Raw genomic sequence first — 21535 nt, 5'->3', positions numbered from 1 at the left:
CGGCGGTGCGCTGGCCAACAAGTGCAGACCTGAGTTCTGCAAAAGACCTGGGCATTAGAACAGCCTTCCTAATCGATGACATGTTAACATAAAGTACACGAACAAAGATGGCCGAAGAGTTTTATTCTGTCTGTCCCCAGACCAGTTACCTTGGCAGCACAAATCACCACGTCATTGGTCTCCAGGATTAAAATGTGGCATCTGTCATTTTGAACACGCATATGGAGCTTCTTTAAAATCGTTACAAACATAAATAAAAGCAGTCCAAATAAATACTTGCAGAATCCTGGAAGCATGTTGTCCTAAAGATCTACAGTAAGTCCGTCAGGGGTCAGCTCTGTATACTGAACAGGTGGTGGTGACAATGATGGTGTATGAAAGACAAAATAACAGCTTTGCCAAATAATCTGTTTTACAGATTTGCTATTGTAAAATTAACTGCAATGTTGCTAAGAAAAATATTTCTAAGATCTTCTTGTTCTGCACACTGCTGTTCACTTCAAGTTGGATGAAGCCCATTTATCCTGACCTATTTTTATTATAACAAAGGCAGACCAAAACCTGACTGAAAAATCAAGGTTTCTTTTTATAGTTGGCGAAACAGTCCCTTTGCAGCACATTTCCACTTCTCTCTTTACTTTTACCTAAGAAGGATCACATCTATTTCTTTCCAAAGTACCGTTACACAGAATTATAAACTTCTGATCTGCCCATCTGGGTAATAAAATCACGCCTCGGGGTGCCTGGGTGGCTCGGTCGGTTAAGCGTCCGACTTCGGCTCAGGTCATGATCTCACGGTCCGTGAGTTCGAGCCCCGCGTCGGGCTCTGTGCTGACAGCTCAGAGCCTGGAGCCTGTTTCGGATTCTGTGTCTCCCTCTCTCTCTGCCCCTCCCCTGTTCATGCTCTGTCTCTCTCTGTCTCAAAAATAAATAAACGTTAAAAAAATTTTTAAAAATTAAAAAAAAAATCACGCCTCTTCTTCAGGGTGTTTAAGATTGTGTAATGTGCAACCAGACCTGAGTTCAACTAGCTGTGAAACCTTAGACAAGACACTTAACCTTTGTGTCTCTGTTTCTTCATTTGTAAAGAGAAATAACAGGCCCTACCTCATAGGGTTGTTGTAAGAATTAAGGAAGCAAAGAAAATGGCACATTTTAAATAGTTAATGAGTGTTCACTATTCTTCTTCTTCTTCAAGTTTATTTAGTTTTGAGAGAGAAAGAGCAGAAGCGCTTGCACAAGCGAGGGAGGGGCAGAGAGAGAGGGAGACAGAATCCCAAGCAGGCTCCTTGCTGTCAGTGCAGAGCCCAATGCGGGGCTCGACCTCACAAACCGCGAGATCCTGACCTGAGCCGAAATCAAGAGTCTGATGCTTAGTGGACTGAGCCACCCAGGAGCCCCTCGCTATTATTATTATTATTCTTAAAGAAAAACTTAAATGAGTCAAAATGCCCAAAGATAACCTACTAACAAATTCATACAATAAGCTTTTTGATAAACTTCTAAAAACGTTAGATGCATTCAAAAGGAACAAAATGAATTCTCATTACACCATGTACTATTATTTAGAGAAGCTGCTCCTTAAAAGTTCACAGAAGTATCTCAGAATTTAGGGAAACGAAGAATGACTTTTTTTCACAACTTATAAAAATAAAACAAATCTGTTTGGGCTGACCTGGTCGACAAGCAAGAATATGGCGCCTGTGTTCAGTTCTAACTACAGCTACAGAAATTGTTTTAAATGTCTTGAAGCAGGAAAACTAAAGACACTCGCCTTATTCGTGGAACTACAGAGCAAGACAGTAATGCAGGAGGAACTCGGCAGGTATTTTCACTATAAGGGACAGGGGGCAGCAGTTTGCAAGTTTACTCTGGGATGCAAAGGACAGGGGGTAAGAGGACGTTTCAACATACAAACACAGGCAATACAAGAGGTAAATTCTTAGTTATGGTGAGTCTGACTTCCCAATCAGGAAAAAAAAAAAAAAAAAAAAAAAGGTGACATGAAACGAATTAACAGAGTCTCTAAGGCACAGAATGCAACAAATGCTTTGGGTACCAAAGTTCCATCTTAGAGCTTCAGGCGGTAGCAAAGTTTTAGAGAAATCAATCCTGGACTTTACGTGCACGTGTGAGCAACAGTCTGCACAATGCTACTACTGAAGGCGGTCAAGGGCCCTCAGGAAGGGAAACCAACCTGCCTGTTTGCGGAGACGAAGTGCCGTTTCGCACTGGAAAGACGGCAAGCAAACGAAAGGGGGAGGGGGGTGCAAAACGAGCGCAGGAGGAGAACGCAGGGGAACCGCCAGTGCGTGTCTGCTTCACGAGTGTCTACTTCTTCACTCGAATTGGGGCAGACGAGAGGGAGCATTTTTCGTTTGGCCACGATGGAAGCAATTTCTGCGCGGCCCCCGGTCTGAAGCTGGCGGCGGGGACGAGGTCACAGTTCCCGCAGGACCAGGGGTGCCCCACTACGCTCCCGGCCCCGCCGCGTTCCGGGCGGGCACCGAAGCTGCAGCGAGGGCCGGCGGGCTGGACGCTCGGGCGGCCCCGCGGTCTCGGGCAGGGGTCCCTCGGCAGACTCGGCCGCGGTGCCCTCGGTCCCAGGGCTGCACCCCGCCCCTCTGACCCGGCCGCGGAGCCTGGATGCTGCCCTCACCACCTGGCGGGAAGCGCAGGCCCCCACGCCCCCTTGGCCTCCGACCGAGCTCAGGCCGGGACGCGACCCGCTTTCGGCGCCGGGCCGCTGCGGCAGCCCTACTCACCTCGCCGCCCGGCAGCGCTCCGGCTCGGGCTCAGGCTCGGGTCCCGGCGGCGGCGGTGGCGGCTCCTCCATGGCGGCGGCGGGGGTGACGGCGAAGGCGGGCGGGGGGACCAGCTCGGCGGCGGCGGCGGCTTCTCTCATCCGTGCACGGGGCCTCGCATGGCCGCGGCGGGCGGTAAGCTGCAGCCTGGCGCGGGGAACCGAAGCCCCGAAGTGCGGGAGTGACTCGGCTCCGCCTCCGCCTCTGCCTCTAGCCCGCCGCAGGAGCCGCTCGCGCCGCGGCCATCTTGGGAACGGCGACCGGCCAGCGCCGGGCTACGGCGGGCGGCGAGGGACAAGCCTCCGAGGGCGGCGGCGGCGGCGGGCGCGGCAGCGGACGGGCGGGGAGCCGGCGAGGGGAGGGGCGCGGGGAACGGCGCCGGGGGCCGGCGGCGTGGGCGACCGAGGCGGCGGCCCGGGAGGCACGTCGGGGCCACTTGGCCCGGGGGCCGGGGGCCCGCGACGGCCGCCTGATTTCGCTAGCGGGGAGTGTGCGCTGGGCCGTGCCCGCCCTTGCTCCCGGGGCGGCCGGTGGGGGGCTGGCGCGGGGGACCCCGGGAGGGGCCGCGCGGCCCGGATTAGGCGGCGACCGGAGACTTTGAAGGGCGCCGTGAACTTTAGCAAATGGATCGCCGCCAAAGGTGATGCCATGCTCAGAAATAGGGCGCAGTGCAACGCAGACGCTCACTACCCACACGCGGGCCTGGGGGCTCCGAGGGTCCCGTGAGTCCGGGGGAGGGTGGGGCGCACTGGTGAACGTGCAGTCTTCCGCCTGCACGTGAAACTCGGGTTTCTGAGACTAAACAAAGTCTCGGGACACGCAGAGCATTAAAGCTACCCTCTTATCAACAGAGCAGAAAAGAACATTGATCTAACCTCGCCTCAGTATCACAAGGTGGTTTTGATCTTCCGGAAACCCGAGCGGGAGTGCTGTTATGGTGTGGAGAAAAGAATTCTACAGATTTCTTCAGAGTTACAGCAATACTCTTGAAATTCCAGTGCATCCTGTGCCCTTGGAGAGGACTTGGGGCTTCACAGTTTTAAGTTGCACATATTTACAAAACTTCCCACAGGGTGAAGTCCAGAGTAAATTCAAAATCAGCATCTTTTACAATTAAATATATTTCTGTTCATTCAAACGTGCTGGTTTTTAAAACTTAATTCGGTGGAGCTCGAATATGTAAAATACACGTTGGATGAATGTTGGTAAGAAAACTGGCTGAGATAGAAAACTTTAAATATGATCATATTTAAAGGCAGTTGTGAAATTATCTGTATTTCTCTCAAAGTACCTTCCAGAAATTTCTGCGTCAATCTACTGTATCACGGTAGTCTGTACTGACATTCATTTTACTTATTCAACAACATTCATTCAACAAATACTTATCAAATGCATATATGTGCTAGGAACTGTACTAGTGAGGATATAGCAGTGAGCAAAACAGACCGTATCTTTTCCTGGTCGAGCTAACATCCTAGTTAAGCAAGGCAAAGAGAAAGAAAAAAGAAAAAGAAACAAGCGAGCATATAGCATCTCAGCCAGTGTAACGGCTATGCAGATGTCGGCTCGGAAAGACTGGAGAGGGGAATGCTGTTTTTATAGAGAGAGTGTGTGCATGCACAAGTGAGGGAGGGGCAGAGAGAGAATCCCAAGCAGGCTTCACACTGTCGGTGCAGAGCCCAGAGTGGGACTCCATCCCAGGAACTATGAGATCAAGACCTGAGCTGAAAACCGAGAGTCCTACGCTTAATCTACTGAGCTACCCAGGGCTGTGAGGACAATGCAGTTTTACCAAGATTGGGGAAGATGATTAAATGATTTGGGCATACAACCATTCTTACTTACTGAATTTCACATTGTCTTTTGAGACAGTTGTATGACCAAATCTGTTAACTTTATTTTCACTAATTCATATTTAAGTATTTTAATACTTAATGAGTATTAAAGTATCTATTATTTATTTATTTATTATTTGGATAAGTCTTGGTTCACAAATAATTCCTGAGGACTGTCTGAGCCTGTGGCCTATCTTCAGGTCTCCAAGCTTGCTTGCAAGTCTATATTTGATATATAGACGAACATTTGAGAGATGCGTGGTTTGTTGTTTTAATTTCCACTTGAAGATGCTATCTATTTTAGCATGAACCAAATGAACTTACATTTAACTAAGCACCGAAGGCACCAAGTGTAGAAACCTCAGTTAACTAGTACTAAATATTCAATGTAAGTGCAGTGAAGTTTTTCTTCACTTAAGGTAATTTTGTGTTAGGCATCCCCCCTTTTTTATTCCTTGTGTTCATCTCTTGTTCTGGGCCACCTCATTTCAGCAATCCACTATTCCGGATTCTGAGATCTGAATGGGTTTCCTTCTTATCCACACGCCCTTCAAAATTGCACCTGACCTGTGCTCTCTGACTTGGTGGTGAACTGTAGCAGCCTCGATTCAATCAGAGTTCTGAACCACCAGGCGCCCCTGTAACTCATTTTAAAGTGAAGAAACTTATGAAGGGCTATGTGAATTCAGTCTTGAGAACAGAGAGTGAGAGGCAATCTAACTATAATAGTTCGTTAATGTGAAAAATAAAAACACCCACATCCTGAATGCAATGATATTTACTAGCCCCCTGACTGGCGGGTCCCAAATCCCGGCAAATTTTACCTCCCCTGTGGCATCCATGCACCTCTCTCCATTCTCCAGTTCAGCCCGCCATCATGTGTCACCTAGATCACAGCCAGCCTCCAGGTCTCCCTGCCCCTCACACGGCAGGCAGTCGGCTCAGCGGCCACACTAATCTTCCCACATCTGCATCCAAACACATCACCCTCTTACCTAATGCATTTTATTAGCATCTCATTGCTGTCAATGAGAATAAAGTCCATAAAGAGCCTTTCTGAGTTCTTCAAAAGCTCCATAGTTGGTCCCATGACTAGGATTGTGCCCAAGCAGTTCCTATGCTGTGACACCACCCTTTCTACCTGGCTGCTGCTCTCCCAGGGCAGGAGGGAGAGCCGTGCACTCTGGCAGGCTAAGAACCGGCATCTATTCAAACAATAATTTAAAAAATTTATTCATATATGTTATATATATATATGTTATATATATATGATATATATGTAACTATAATATTATATAATATATAATATGTAATATATATACATGTCACTTACTAATCCATGTCCAGTGTGTGAAGAAAGCACAGCAAAGTATTTCCCAGCTTTCTGTATTTCTGGTTCCCTACTTAATTTTCCTTTATAATTTTCCAGGCCAGAAGCCTTCTTGGAAGGCATATTAAAAATGTTAAATGTTATATACGCAGATAAATCCCTCTAGGGGCGCCTGGGTGGCTCAGTCAGTAAGCTTCCAACTTCAGCTCAGGTCATGATCTCACGGTTTGTGAGTTCAAGCCCCGCATCAGGCTCTGTGCTGACAGCTCAGAGCCTGGATCCTGCTTCAGATTCTGTCTCCCTCTCTCTCTGCTCCTCCCCCACTCACACTCTGTCTCTTTCTCAAACATAAATAAACATTAAAAAAAAAATCCCTCTCCCGTAAACAGCATTATGCCATATATTCTTTGATGTTGGTATTCCAACCAAGTGTGACAGCTGACTTTAATGGAGCTGATATACACACACATACACACGAGGCACAAAAATACTCCACGAATATAAACCAGCATCTGGGAGTGACTTCTTGTTATCTTAATTTCCACTTAAGGGTACTCTCTGTTTTAGCAGGAACCAAACAAATTTCAGCAATCATGTAAGGCATCTTGTGTAACTGGTGCTAAATATTCAGTTTAAGGGCAGTGACCGCTGGCCCCCATAGCACCCACCACCTCCTCCAGCCCACAGATTCCTTTTCTGCCTTCTCCACTAGAGATGTGCTCCTTCAGGATCGGGGCCTTCTGTCATCCGCCACCGTGACTCCTCACCACCAAGTGAACCGTCCTGGAGGGAGGGGACCACGGTGTCACCTGGCTGTCTCTGGTACCAGCACAGTGTTCAATACATCATAGGAACTAGTAAACAGTGTTGCACTCGGGAGGTAGGTGTTATTTTTAACAGTGATGAACTGTTATTACAGTTAGATTTTTGTCTCTAAATGTATCACTGTTATCACATGACTGGTCTCATTGCCTTTAATCATGTTCTTAAAAACAATGACAACAAAATCTGCAGAGGAGTGCCTCTCTCTCTCCTCAAGACTGGGTTCACAATGCCCTTATTAAATTTCATTACTTTAAAATGAGTCACAAAAGCTAGATTAAAGTTTTACTGAAGATCCACTTTAGTTAGAGGTTGAGCTACGTAACATTCTCAGCTTTGCTTACTATGAATGTTAGGCCCAATTTTGACACATGCTACCCCTATTATGAAGCTTCAGACTGGTAGGTAGGTAGGTAGGTAGGTAGGTAGGTAGGTAGGTAGGTAGATAGATAATAGATGATGGATGGATGGATGGATGGATGGATGGATGGATGGATGGATGGACAGATGATAGATAGCCACACAGATAAATGGATGGATGGGTAGATAGACAGAGAGACAGACAGGAAGACTTCCCCAGCCATTCCCTCTCCTCTCCAGTGGCTCCCTGGAGCCCTGCCCAACTCTGCAGAGGCAGAAACACAAAAGCCCAGACATCCTCATCTGCTCATGACCAGGGAGGGCTGACTTATTTCCACTCCGGCACACGCCACAGAAGTCCAGCTCAGAAACAGCAATAAAAGCTTCACTCCTATTGAAGGAAAGCTAACCTGAGCATTACACACATAGGTCTTTTGTTTTCCCTAGTGATACAGTGACATCTATTTCTGACTAGTAAAACACAAAAAATATTGGATGCGTACAGAAGATAATTAGTCCTTGGAACACTGAAGCTTCACCCTTGAGGAGTTAGGTAAAATCTCCCCTGGGTTTTCTGAGGGGTGATTTGCCTGTTCTTGTTATTTGTCCAGCTGGACACCAATCATCCCTTATTTCAGACGTTCTCCTCTGTACAAAGGAATCATTAAACGACGGATAAAAAGGTCACTCTCCTTTCCAATGGTTACAGGAATATGAATGAGAACAACAGAGGGAAAGGAATCGTACTGCAACATGTGAAAAGTCAGGCCAGAGAAGGGGGCGTGTGCTCCAGAGATGCAGAGAGAGAAGAGCCCTTCACCCGATTTCCTTCTGGAAGTGCAGGCAGTAGAAGTCAAGAGAGCGTACACTTCTTCAGCCCTGCTCAGCAGTCTCAGTTCAGCTCTCCAGGGTCCTGCCAACCTGAGCTTCGAGCATTTAAATCCCCAGGGGAGCCCACTCTTCTCGCTAGCCAAACACCACTCCCATTTCCCCGCCAAAACGCCTACAGACCTTGCCAGATCCTCTCCCTTCTGTTCCTCTTTCAGACGTCCAGGTGCCAGCTTTAGAGAGCCATGCCCCTGCAAGTGCACTGCCGAAATGAATTTCAGATCCCTTCAGTCCCTACACGCGGACTTCACACAGGACACGGAGTGGATGACACCGGCGACGAGCTCCTGGACCCTCTGCCCGAGGCTTCTGCTCCTCGCTTTCTCCTGCCACAAAGTCACTCCTCCTTGCAAACGCAGATGAAGGTTCTCCCAAACCACTCTGGAAAGACATCTCTGAGCTCCACCACCCGTCTGTCCTAACCTGACAACTGGGTGGTGCCTTAATGTCCCCGTAACATCTTTTGTAAAATTTTTTTAAAAGTTTACTTATGGGGGGGGGGGGGGCTGAGTGGAGGAGGGGCAAAGAGAGAGGGAGAGAGAGAATCCCAAGCAGGCTCCCCTGCTGTCAGTGTGAGGCCCAACACAGGGCTCAATCCCAGGACCCTAGGATCATGATCTGAGTCAAAATCAAAAGTCAAATGCTCAGCCTACTGAGCCACCCAGGCGCCCCTGTCCCGGTAACATCTTGGGCAAATCCTCACTTTAGCACTACCTCCCTATCTGCATCTATACGTTCGGTTGATTACATGTGTCTTTCCTCGCCTGTGACCTTCTAGAGAGCAGGAAACACTTCTTGCTATTGCTGTCTCTTCCGGACCTAAAATAACACACCGCTCATAGTACATGTTCAGTAAAATGTCCATTGAAAAAACGAACTGGATGGATGAGTGAACATATGGACAGACGAAGACACGGACGGATCCAATTGGGGAAATAAGCCTTGGATAAAAATCACTCAAGACTCTAAGGAGCATCATAAGGCAGCTTTTTAAAGTGTCACAGACGTTCTAAAGGGTCAGAGACAATCAAGGTGGACACAAGTAAAGACGAAAAGTTACATAAAAAACAGGCCATTCAGTATGAGGGGTAAAAGCAATGTTATTTCATATCCTGTGAAGCTTCAAGTCACAAAACAGAAGAACAGAACAGAAATAACCTGGATTTTTAGACTGACAGTGAAGAATCTTAATGACCCCTTTGGTTGTTTGCATTTACACACCAACAAATAAAAGGTTCTGACTTTATTCTGGTTAGAGTAAAAGAACAATAGTGATGGATAAATGTTAAAATGGAGTTTAAAACACTGGTTTTTATTGAGATACGACTCTGATGCGCATCGGAAATATTTTGAGCCAACAGACTTATAACCAAAGGCCAGACATAAGTTCCCAGAAGTCAAAGACCTATCCTTCTGATGTGTACATTTTCAGAGTAGTTTTGCAACAGGAAACCTTTGAATTAAAACTATTCTTCAAAGCCACCTATCTAACTGTCTTCTCAGAGCAAGATTTTTCTCTTCATTAAGTACAGACATGTCCAAGGCTTGACTTTGTCAGTTTCACAAGACAGTCTCTTCTGTATTTTGACAATTCTTATCCTTTGAAAATCAATGTTTATAATAATTCCAAACCTGCCTCCTTAATACGTCTACCCAATGTTCTATCTAAGACAAAGCAAAATAAAAGTTCAACATTTGAGAACAGCTATTGTGTGGTTCTCCCCAAAAATGGCAACAAAAAAGTCTTCAAAACCTTTTTTCCAGATTCATCATCCTCTCCCCTCCACTTCAGCCTTGGGTAGTGTAGGCTAGCAATGACTCCACAGGAAGATCTTTCTGACAATGGTTTACTTGACAATTCCGATCTGATTAGAGTAGTTTTGCTTAAACTAATCACAGAATTCGAAAGCAAAAGCAAAAAGTGCCTGGTCTGGGTGGGAGGACACCAACATGACCATAGCCATGAAACAAAATGCCACCTGCTTGGGATAATTCAGGGCAGAATGCACTTCTAGTAGAGTGGAGGAATAAGTCATAAGTCACCTGTGGGGGAAAAAATCAGTTTACATTAGGTTTGAGCAGGATTATTAAAAGAAGTTTGGAAAGTTAAAATATAGATCAATGGGTCTTCCCTTTGGCTGCAGGGCAGAACTACCTGGGGACGTCTTAAACACATTAATGCTTGGATCCCACCCCTCTTCTACATCTGAGATTAACTGGTCTGGGGCAGGTCCCCAGCATCCACAGGCTGAGAAAATTCCTCAGGTGATTCTAATGTCCAGCCAGGGTCAGAACCACGGTCATGGACCCCAACCTTCAACCGCAGGATGGCTTAGGAAACACAGTCTAAGAGTATTCCTCAATGATTTACTCAGGCCCCAGTCTGAACAACATTGTGTGGCCTCAAGCTGGGAATACAGAGGTCTGGATAACCAGCTGCTGGTCCTCACGGGAAATGTCACCCAGTGGGGACCCAAGAGGCCCTGCAAACACAGAACTTTCCAGCATAGCCTTGACTGCATTGGGTGTTCACAAGGGTGCTGTCCCACCCTGTTTTTTGCCTCCCCCCATGGGTCACAGACCTGTGCTGCCAGTCATCCAGTGCCTGCAAACAGTGGTTCAAGATATTCTGACCGATTTTCTAGTTGTTTATAGGCAGCTGGGTGTAGGAGTATCCCAGGGCCTCCATAATCCCCAAGTACCACAAATAGCAGGGCTTAAGACAACAATTTATTCTCTCACACTTCTGATGGCCAGAAGTCCAGAATCGAGGGGTCAGCAAAGTTGCTTCCTTCTTGGGGCTCAGAGGAAGAATCTGTTCCATGTCTGTCATGGATTCTGGTGGCAGCCAGCAACTCGGCTTCCCACCACGTGGCTGTCTTCTGTCTGTCTCTGTGGTCTCTTCTCATAAGGACGCCAGTCATAACGGATTAAGGGCCCACCCTGCTCCAGTAGGACCTCACTTTAATTAGTTACATTGGTAACAATCCTATTTCTCACAGGGTCATACTCTGAGGTTCTGGTAAGGACGTGAATTTAAGGGTGACCGTGTTCAACCCCATGCAACGGGTCATGGTGGTCCTTGTCACTCCAAAACACTGCGCAATGGGAGTCCTCACTTGAATTGTAGACTCCTCGCTAGACGGATTGGTTCTTACGTACTTCCGTGCCTTTCACTGTGCTCTACCCTATTGCAACTCACATGCTGAAACGAATTAGAGTCACATACCGAAATATAACCAAGAATTCTGTAAGTGCAGACTTCATGGCCCACCAGGCTCTGCTGGGTCAGAGTCTCGGGAGGAAGACTGGGAACATGCATTTTTAAGGGGTTCTGGGTTGTTCAGATAGGTTTAGGCCTTGTTCTGGGAGATTCTGGCATGGGGGTTGACTATATATACTTTGCAGTGAGAAGGAGTGGAGTTCAAATTCTCACAGGGTGTATCAGAGAGCAGAGAAACAGAACCAATAAGAAAAATGAGAAAAATGTGTGTGTGTGTGTGTGTGTGTGTGTGTGTGTGTGTGTGTACATGGAGAGAGAAAGATTTTAAGAAATTGGTTTCCAAGATTAAGGAGGTTGACAAGTCCAAAGTCTGCACTGTGGGCTGGCAGACTGGAAACCCAGGGGAGAGCAAATGTTACAGATGAAATCCAAAGGCCATCTTCCAACAGAATTCCCTCACACTCAGGAGAGGTCAGGCTTTTGTTCTATGCATGCCGGCAACTGATTAGATGAGGCCCACCCACGCTATGGAAGGCAATCTGCTTTCCTCAAAGTCTACCAGTTTGAGTATTAATCTCATCCCAGACACCTTCACAGAAACATTCAGAATAATGTTGATCACCTATCTGGGTAGTGCAGCCCAGTGACGCTGTCACATAAAATTAACCATCACATAGGGATCTCATTGAAGCCGGCACCGAGAGAGGGCTAAATAGGAAAGGATCAGGAGAGAGGAGGCAGGGGCAGGTTGGTACATCTTAGGTTTGTGTTTCTCCAAGGAGGACCTTTCTACCCCCAGCACTGGAAGCTCTACATGGAAACACAAATCACTGGGCTCCATCCAGGAATCCGTGAATCAGAACCCATGGGGGTAGGACCCAGGCGTCTATATTTGAAACAAATCCCCTTAGTGCAGCAAAGCGAGTTTAAGACGTCGCGCTGACCAACTGACTGCAGATCTAGACCGGTCAAAAGTGTCCATCTCACCAAACACGTCTGGCATAAAGCACTACGTGTGGGCCTTTCTGGAAGGAAACTGCTGAGCAACAGCTTCAGGCAGGAGGGGCACTGGAGGGCCCTGAGCCCAAGCGGACGCCACAGGTAGAAAGGGCGTTGGGCACTGGGGGACAGGGAAGACACGGAGCAGAGCCGCGTGCAGGGTTGGGGCTCAGACACGGTCCGGCCGCCGCCGTGGTGATAAGGGTGGGCCCCTGGCTGGGAATTAGAAAGTAAAGGATTTCAAATGTCAGTCCGTACTTTGTGCGCAAACGTGGTGGCGGCTGGAGGGCCCCGAAGGTATTCTTCTCGGTTTCCAGTCTTAATTTTAGAATCTCGGTGCAACACAAAGGATCACAACAAGAGGACGGATTAAACGGCATTGAGAAGTCGCTGCGGTTCCCTAGCAGCAGCACAGAGAGAGTGACGACGTCTGCCTGGGCCTGCAGCCCGGGCCACGTCAGGAGAGACTTTTTAGCCCCTGTCCACGTCTGAAACTTGGAGAACTTAAGGCTGGAGACCGTAAATCTCCCTCTCGGTTGGCAGTCTCTGCCGTGATTCATTCATACCAGATCCCTAGTCACAGCGCCTCCCGGGTCCCGTTCCGCTGGGTGCTGGGGAACTGGGTGAAAAGCAGAAGCCGAGTGTGAGGCTTGGACACGTCAGAAGATTTCAGGCCAAACGTCTTCATGTCCCCTGCCGCCTGCCAGGTCGTGACACTTCTGTTATTATTAGGTCATCACCATGGCGTGTTTACGAACCGGCCAAACACCCCGGCCACGCGAGGGCAGATGTGTGGGAGAGTGTTGTGGTCACTGTATCTGGGTGCTGGGTTTGCTTCCATTTCCTCTTTGGAAAACACTGAAACCAAGGTGCTTAGCGATAATGAAACAGAAGTGGCTAGTTCAAGTGAAAACGGAGGAAGAAGACACACCCCGGATCTCCCCATGCAAGCTTCCCCAGGTCCTTCCTTGCTCCCCGCCCCATCGCCCCTCTGTTCCCTGAGTCCAGCAAGGTAGGCAGGACAGGGAGTCCATCAGCCACGTACTCTGCTTGAATGGACACCACACACACACACACACACGTCTCAACACGCTTACATCTGGTGTCCAGGGTCCACTGCCCGCAGCTATCAGGCTTCCAAATTCAATGATCTCATCTAATTATTAAATTTTTTTTTAAAAAAAACAACTCCTCAGCCAGTTTCTCTAGGACGTGCCTAGCAAATCAGCCTCCCCCTCCCTAAAAGTGGCTCTTGAGATGGAGACAAAAGCTGTTTTCTAAAAAAATGCTCATGTGGAGGTTAAGAACACCGCCAACATCAGAGCACAACACAATCGTTTAAGATAAGCACTGGAAACAAATCTCCGGCTTTATCATGATGATAGCGAAAGGTTTACAGGACAATTAACACATTTTTTTAAGGTTTTTAAAGAGAGGTCCCATTACCAACATTAGCAATTTCAATCCTTGCAGATTAACCTCTTGACAACCTCATTCCAGGGGAGATTATTAGTCACTTACTGTATGCACGGCTCTGTGCCGGTTATGGAGGGAAAGGTCACTCTCCCCTGAGACTGTGCAATCTGGCTGGGAGATAAGACGAGTGTGGGTAACAATTAAGTAACAATGTCAGGCAGTAAGGTCTGCTTACCTCCTGCCCATCCTGCTGGCTCCCGCCCAAGCCCCACCTCCTCTGTGACAAAGTCCTCAGCCTCCCCAGGTGGCCCGTCTCTCTCTTCCTGGGCTCCTGTATTCGTGCCTCATTCTGCCACTTCCCTGGGCACTGCCTTTGCTTCTGACTTGTCTCCGGTGCATTTGTCCCCGAGCTGGATGGCGATCTTCTGGGGGACCAAAACACACATTTACGTTTCTTTTGCGTTCTCCTCAGCAACTAGCACGCAGAAGAGACTGAATTAATACTCAGGTAAAAAAAAAAAAAAAAAAAAAAGCATAGGGCTCAGTCTTCACTGAGGCCCGCTCAGCTCCAGGGCAACTGTTAGCTTCCGGGCGGCGTCTCATAGAGAATGACCTAGATGTAATCAGTACCAGTAGTCAGGATTAGTTATGAGCTGGGGTCTCCAAAGGCGAAAGTTAATAGGTTATCTATTTTCACATCACAACCAGTCATAACCAGCCTTGTTTGTATTTGCAGCCAATTTCTGACAAACATAAAACGCTAACCCCAAGGCCCCAGACCATCCGGTGGTACAACTCAGGCAGAGATACGAGGGATCATTGAAATCTTTCATATTTGCCTCCAAACATCTCAGTGAATATAATCGTGATAAAGCCAGATCTCTAACGTGTATCTCAAATTGTTACTTGTTCTATGCTCTGATGGTGACCACGTTCTTTGCTGAACTCAATATATAATATACTTCATATTTAGTTTACTATGAACTATATTGTATATGATTACGTATTTATATGTAAATACTATATACTTGATATTAAATATTTCATTATATTACATATTTATACAGTGATATTATAAGTAATTATATAATGACATATTACATATTTTATATGAACATAAAATATAAGTTATATAAGTTCCACTTAAAATAGTGAGAGAAAAAAAAGTTTAGCATCCTCTCTAGAGATATAATGCAAGTCACAAAGGTGCACCATATATAAAGTTTTTAATCAGCCACATCAAAAAAATAAAAAGAAACAGATAGAATCAATTTTAATAATAAATATATTTTATTTAGTCCAAATAACCAAAATACCATAATCTCAACATGTAATCAATATAAAACTTTATTCATGAGATATATACTTTTTCATACTAAGTCCTCACAATCCAGCGTATTTTACTTATATAGCACATCTCAATTTAGATGAGCCACTTTTCACAGACTCAATCACAGCCCCACGTGGCTACTGGTTACCATATTAGCGCAGCACTGGTTGACTAGTTATAACTGATAAAAAAAAATTACATAAACTGTTGTATTTCTTTTTGTTGCATTAGTTGCCAGGAAACCCAAAGCTAAATTTGGTGCTCGATTATAGAGATCTTCTCATCCTGAGGTCCTCTAAAATTTATTTCTCCTCCTTCTAAATGGATTTGAATATCTCTGTTTTGTACGTCCTTTTAGAGAAGTAATTTAATACTAGTAACAGCCATAATGATCATTGTCTTTTATTATTCATAATGATACTAATTTATCACTCACCCGCTGTGTGCGAAGCAGAGTGCCATATGCCTTACATGGGCCACACAGCAAGACAGTGGTCGAGCGGCGACGAGATCTGATTCTAAAATCCTCCTTCTCCACCATTCCGCTCTTAGAATGCTTGTTTCGGTGACCACCAGCACCACTCTGTTCCAGGAACCTCACACACACTCCATCCTTCCTCATTGTACAGGTTAGGATCGAGGCTCGGAGGTCAGGTCCCCCGTCGGGGTACGGCTAATAAACACGAGAGGCAGCATATGAACTCAGATGCTTTGTGCATTCACTTTCTAAATGCTCTCTGCTTCAATTATGTAAAACCAACTTTAAAGGATCGAATTCCTTTTGAAGATCAACATATCACAAAGTTATTAATTCAGTAGCTGTATTTTGAGCTCTTTTTGTGAGCCAGGCACTGGCCCCTCCCCACCCCCCAACACTGGGATTCGCAAACGGAAAAGACAAAATCCCTGACCTGAGAGGGTTCATAATGGAAGAAATGCAAAGTGGAGAAAAATGTTACAAATACTAACTGGAAATTCTCTGCTGGATTTTGCAGAGCAGGTGCTAAGCAAGTATTTGCAAAGAAACCTATCTAGCAAAGATCAAATGAGTAAAATAAATTAGAAAAAATAGTTCAGGGCGCCTGGGTGGCGCAGTCGGTTAAGCGTCCGACTTAGGCCAGGTCACGATCTCGCGGTCCGTGAGTTCGAGCCCCGCGTCAGGCTCTGGGCTGATGGCTCAGAGACTGGAGCCTGTTTCCGATTCTGTGTCTCCCTCTCTCTCTGCCCCTCCTCCATTCATGCTCTGTCTCTCTCTGTCCCAAAAATAAATAAAAACGTTGAAAAAAAAATTAAAAAAAAAAAAGAAAAAATAGTTCAAACCACTTAGAACTCTGAGTGGATGCATGAATGTGTCAGCGTTGATTGCCGCCCTCCTGCTTCTCCTAAAATGCCCTACATGCCCTCTGTATCTCTACACGTGTTCCCTCGAGCTGTCCAAAAGGCAAATGGCCCACAGAAGGAGGCAGCCCACACCCTGTCTCAGCATAAACTGACACTCAGCACCATCAGCTAAATTGTTTGGGTGGCTCATCGAGTTCACAGGATGAGAACTCACAGCTGCTTTCTTGAACGTCTGGCAGGGGCTCACGAATGCATTTCATCAAATTTGGCACATGGGCTGTTAGCAAACACACGAGCAAAAGGCACTCGTGTTTTGTTCAGTGCTGTCACTTTCCCGTCCTCCCCCCAACATCTGGCCCTGACATAGACTGATCTCAAATGAATGTCGGAGACTCACTGTCACGTAACGTTGTTATGCATTCGCTCAGCCACCATCGTTCAGCCCAGGTTCTCCATGCTCCCTCCCTGTGACCACACAGGCAGGTAGGGAGAGACATGGCTTATTGAAGCTCATTCATCAGGAATCCGTGCGGGGTCACTGGCTCAACCCCCTCCCTATTCTCCATTCTGACATTATATCTGATTCTAAAAATACCATGGTCTTAAGCCTAACCTTTAAATGACAGACACCTCATTCTTCATGCTATAGTGTCCTTAATTACCCCCTCAAAGCCAGTGATTTTGAAGGTTCCCAGGAGACCTGGCACGAGCGAGTTATAGTTTTCACTGGAGGGCTGTGTTTTCTGTATGCCCAGCAGAGAGTTTCTATTCAGACTGTTTTGGCTGCAAGGAACAGAAGCATGCTTTAATCGACTCAGGAAAAGTGGGGCTTATCGTAAGGACACAAGGAAAATGGAAATGGAACCTGAGGTACGAAACAGGCCCGGGGACTGATGCAGGGCCCACGCGGGCTTGGCCTCTCCCGGCTCTCCCGCCCTTCTGTCTCCTGGCCGCTTCCTCTACTAATCACAGCTTTTCTCTCTTACAGTCTCAGACCGCATGGCCCTGACTCTCACTCATGACATCCTTTCAGCTGCCACCCCAGCATTCACCCATTCATATTCCCTACAGACATCACTGTTTTGGCCCAACCCAATTTTGAAGGCCATTTGTCACTGGCCAGCTCACGGATTTGTTTATCTTGAGTCGGATGCCCAACTGTGGCCCAATCGTTTGTGGCTTCGAGGGCGGAGTGGGATGGGAGTGATGTGGCACCAGCAAGGACCCATGAGGGGGCAGGATCCCTAAGAGGTGTGGTCAGGGATGACACCTGAAGGTTTGCTTTGCCCAGTACAGACAAGTAAAATCACGTAATATGCTAATCGACGAAGAAACATCTAGGAATTAAGTTAAGGGAGATGTCTGAAGCGGAGAAAGAAGATGAATATCGAAAAAATGAATTAATTAAATCCAGTAGAATTTGCTGCTGAAATTAGTATTTATTAGCTACTTCACGCTAAGCACGGTGTAGGCATTTTATATGCATTATTTCATCTAAGCCTTCCGAACACCCCGGAAATAAGTGTTTCACTAACCCATTTTCATTTGTAGGACCTGAGGCTTGGGAGACATTACCTACGTCACTACTCAAGGTCACAAAGCCAATGAACCAGGATATGAATCCATGTATATTTGACTCCGAAGTTCTCTCCACTATAAAACACACAGAGAAAGAGCTAAGTATTAACATCATTCTAATCTACCTGCTAACAAATTATAAAATACAGCTGTTTCCTTGCAGACCTGACCTGCAGCGATATGAATAAACAATAACTCAACTTCAGTGTCTTGACAGCACTAAAACTCATTCATAACGAATCGCTGGGTTATAACAACGTGGGCACTTATTACTGGGAAAAAGACCAAGCCCTTAAAATAATCCGTTTTAATCTACCGTATGAACGATTCTTGTCACCACCAACAAAATGCAATCGCTACCTCCCTGAGCCAGTCTGCTACTCTGATTCTTTTCTCTTACGTCTTTCAAGCTGAGCCAAAGGAAATGAAGGTACTGGCCCAATTGCACCTTGTTTTAAAAGTGCTCTCACAGCTTACTCCAGTATTTCTTTATAATGCAAATATCAGTTTAATTAATCATAGCAATATGACATTGGGTTAAGCTCTTCAAGACACACACTATTTTTAAGACTCAGACCCGATTGTTTCAGATTCACAACAAAGTGAATCTAAAATGTGGTACAATGTCCAGTGTTGATCTGATGGACACTGGAACAGGAACACATACAGTTTCTTGAGTAGAGATGGGTAAAGAACACGGCTGTTCGTAACTTTTTTTATCCTGTTAAAGACTGGCATCATCTGATCAAGGTAGAAATGTATTGCTTTTGGCCAAAAAACTTTGTAAGATAAAAAAAAAAAAAAACCATGAGCAGGGGCGCCTGGGTGGCTCAGTTGGTTAAGCATCTGACTTTGGTGTAGGTCATGATCTTGCGATTCGTGAGTTCGAGCCCCACATCAGGCTCTGTGCTGACAGCTTGGAGCCTGCTTGGGATTCTCTGTCTCCCTCTCTCTCCGCCCCTCCCCTACACTCTCTTTCTCTTCCTCTTAAAAAGAAGTAAATATTAAAAAAGAAAGAAGAAGGAGCAGATACAAAATGATCTTTAAAATCAATATCAAAGTTTAAATATAAGGATAGCACTTTAGACAAAACAAATGAACAAAGGGAAAAAAAATCAGAGGCAGAGAGACAAAGCAAGACACAGACTCGACGATAGAGAACACACTGATGGTTACCAGAGGGGAGGGGATCGGGGAAATAGGTGACAGGGATTAAGGAAGGCACTTGTCATGAGGATCACTCAGTGATGTATGCAACTGTTGAATCACTATATGGCACCTCCAACATTAACATTATACTGTATGTAACTATGCTGGAATTAAAATAAAACTTAAAACACAAACAATAGATCACGCTCTGGAACTGTCATCATAAAAAAGAATCCTCACATTTAACACCACCGTGTCACTCTACCTTCACTGTCCGAAGCGTCTTTAGCTTTTCAGCTTTGAAATGGCCAGAGCACCTGGAGATGTAACAGCACTGATGTTTCTGGATATCAGAACTCTTTTTTTAAAATTAACTTGTTTATTTGGAGAGAGAGAGAGGGAGAGAGAGAGTCCCAGAGAGAGTCTGACAGCGCAGAGCCTGATGTGAGGCTCGATTTCAAGAACAGTGAGAATCATGACCTGAGCCAAAATCGAGAGTCGGATGTTTAACTGATTGAGCCACCCAGGCCCCCCTCAGAGCTTCTGGTTAAAAACAATGAAAGCTCATTTTAACTGACATAGGCAAAACAGAAAACGTACTTTTCTTTAAATACTGGCCTCCAAGACATGTACAACAATGCTCACGACAGCGCTATTCGTAGGAGCCACGTCTGGACCCAAGCCACATGTCCGTGCCCAGTGGAATGGACACAGGGATTGTGATACGTATATTCCTCCAGTGGGAAACAGCATCTGAATGAGAGTGAATGACCGACAACAACATGGAACACGGAGGCCTCTCAACTGCAAAATGAAGAAGCCCAACACCACAGAGCGCTATACGATTCCACCTTCTTAACATTCGAAACACAGACAAAACTAATGAACGGTGTGAGAAGTCAGGATAGTGATTTCCTTCTAGGGGCACCAGTGACTGCCAAGGCACCTGACAGGAAATGAAGGGTTTCTAGGGCTTTGTTTATTGATATGAATGCTGGTAAGGATTGATCCCCTTCATGAAAATCCATCAAAGTATACTCTTAAGATCTGTGCAGTCTTATGCGTGTGTGTCCTTTTTCAAGAGACAATTTTATGCAACGCCATGTGGCTTCAGTATTGCCAGGAAGGCTGAAGGACCAGGTTGAGGGCTTCACGTCTGGGAACAAAGCTTGCTACAGAACTGGTTGGCCAACGATGCTGCTGCCACCATGTGACTACCCAACAGGGGACCTGTCCACCGGCCCCTACGGCCCTCTCTTCCCCTGGGGCTGACCCCTGCGAAGCTTCCCCCGCTTTGCCTCCAGACTGCGAGGCTGGTATCGCTGTGGCTGGCACGTGGAGCTGGTGTCTGGAATTTACAACTTCTGTGCTGAAAAACCACAGGGAGACACATAAGGCACAAAAGACAGATACGAGGCAGGTGTCGAGAAGGCTAATGTCTTCTACTGCACCTGCATGGGACTCTGTTCTGGGCTGGACACGGATTCCAATGACTCGAGCGAGCTTCAGGCCTGGTGCCAGATATGCAGAACAACATAAAAGATGTTTTAGGAGATGCTTTGGTCCTCAAGGAAGGTCCAGAGAAAGGTCACCAGGTAGGGAATCTGAGTGAGAGCACCGAAGCAGGGGTGGCTTGGAATCAGATTGTTAAATGGCACAACAGATAGTAAAGAAAGCCATACTGGCTCCTTCGGGTGGTCTGTTAATGGCCGTTTGTAAATTAATTTTTATTTTAAAATAGTTTTGGACTTAACAGAAAAGTTGTGAAGATAATACAGAGTTGCCATATCCCCCAAACCTATTTTCCCCTCTTCATTCACATCTTACATCAGTATTGTATGTCTGTCACAAATAATGAACAAACATTGATGCATTATTATTAACTAAAGCTCATACTTTATTCAGATTTCCTAATGTCCTTTTTCCATTCCAGGATCCCATCCTGGATACTATATTACCTTTGGTCCTCACATGTCCTTGGGTACCTTATGGCTGGAACAATTCCTCACTTTCCTTGTTTCTGATGACGGTTTCGAGTAGTGGTCAGGTATTTTGCAGGAAATCCACCAACTGGGGTCTGTCTGACATTTTCCCCACAGTTAGACCACAGTTATGGGTGTGAAGGAGGAAGACCACAGATGAAGTGCCCTTCTCTTCACATCATACCAAGGGGCCTTATCACTGTTGATGTTGACCTTGACCACCTCACTCGTGTTCGTCAGGCCTCCCTACTGTAAAGTTTCTCTTTTCCCCCTTCCATTCTCTGCTCTTTGGAAAGAAGTCACCATGTGCCGCCCTCGTGGGGGGAGGGGTACCTGCCTAAGTTATCTGGCATTCTTGAGTAGGGGAAGTTGATAATCATTTTTTATCGCCTTCTAACATGTGGGAGATTGTGTATCCCAAATAATTAGTTAACCAGATACAGCGTTTTGACCTTAATGTGTTATATAGTTAGTATTT

General features: G+C 46.1%; 1 protein-coding gene and 2 long non-coding RNA genes across 3 annotated transcripts in view; 1 reads left to right on the top strand and 2 right to left on the bottom strand.

The window, feature by feature from the left end:
• MAP3K4 (mitogen-activated protein kinase kinase kinase 4) overlaps nt 1-3085 on the bottom strand; it is a 113038-nt gene extending 109953 nt beyond the window's left edge. The window contains exon 1 of the mRNA XM_045058328.1: nt 2766-3085. Within this exon, the coding sequence (XP_044914263.1) occupies nt 2766-2905 (140 nt within the window). The 5' untranslated portion in view covers nt 2906-3085. The remainder of the gene's footprint in view (nt 1-2765) is intronic.
• Nucleotides 3086-6254: 3169 nt separating this feature from the next.
• On the top strand, nt 6255-9743 carry LOC123385605. Its single transcript, XR_006598473.1, has 2 exons — nt 6255-6849; nt 8198-9743. It is a non-coding gene; the product is annotated as an uncharacterized LOC123385605 (long non-coding RNA).
• Nucleotides 9744-9867: 124 nt separating this feature from the next.
• LOC123385604 overlaps nt 9868-21535 on the bottom strand; it is a 37636-nt gene continuing 25968 nt past the window's right edge. The window contains exons 2-3 of the long non-coding RNA XR_006598472.1: nt 15444-15680; nt 9868-14102 (exon numbers count right to left, since the gene is read on the bottom strand). This is a non-coding gene — a long non-coding RNA (uncharacterized LOC123385604). The remainder of the gene's footprint in view (nt 14103-15443; nt 15681-21535) is intronic.

The sequence above is a fragment of the Felis catus genome, chromosome B2 (assembly GCF_018350175.1).
Source record: "Felis catus isolate Fca126 chromosome B2, F.catus_Fca126_mat1.0, whole genome shotgun sequence".
Lineage (NCBI taxonomy): Eukaryota > Metazoa > Chordata > Mammalia > Carnivora > Felidae > Felis > Felis catus.
Note: the sequence above shows the minus strand (reverse complement) of the source record. Positions and strands in the feature narration are given on the sequence as shown.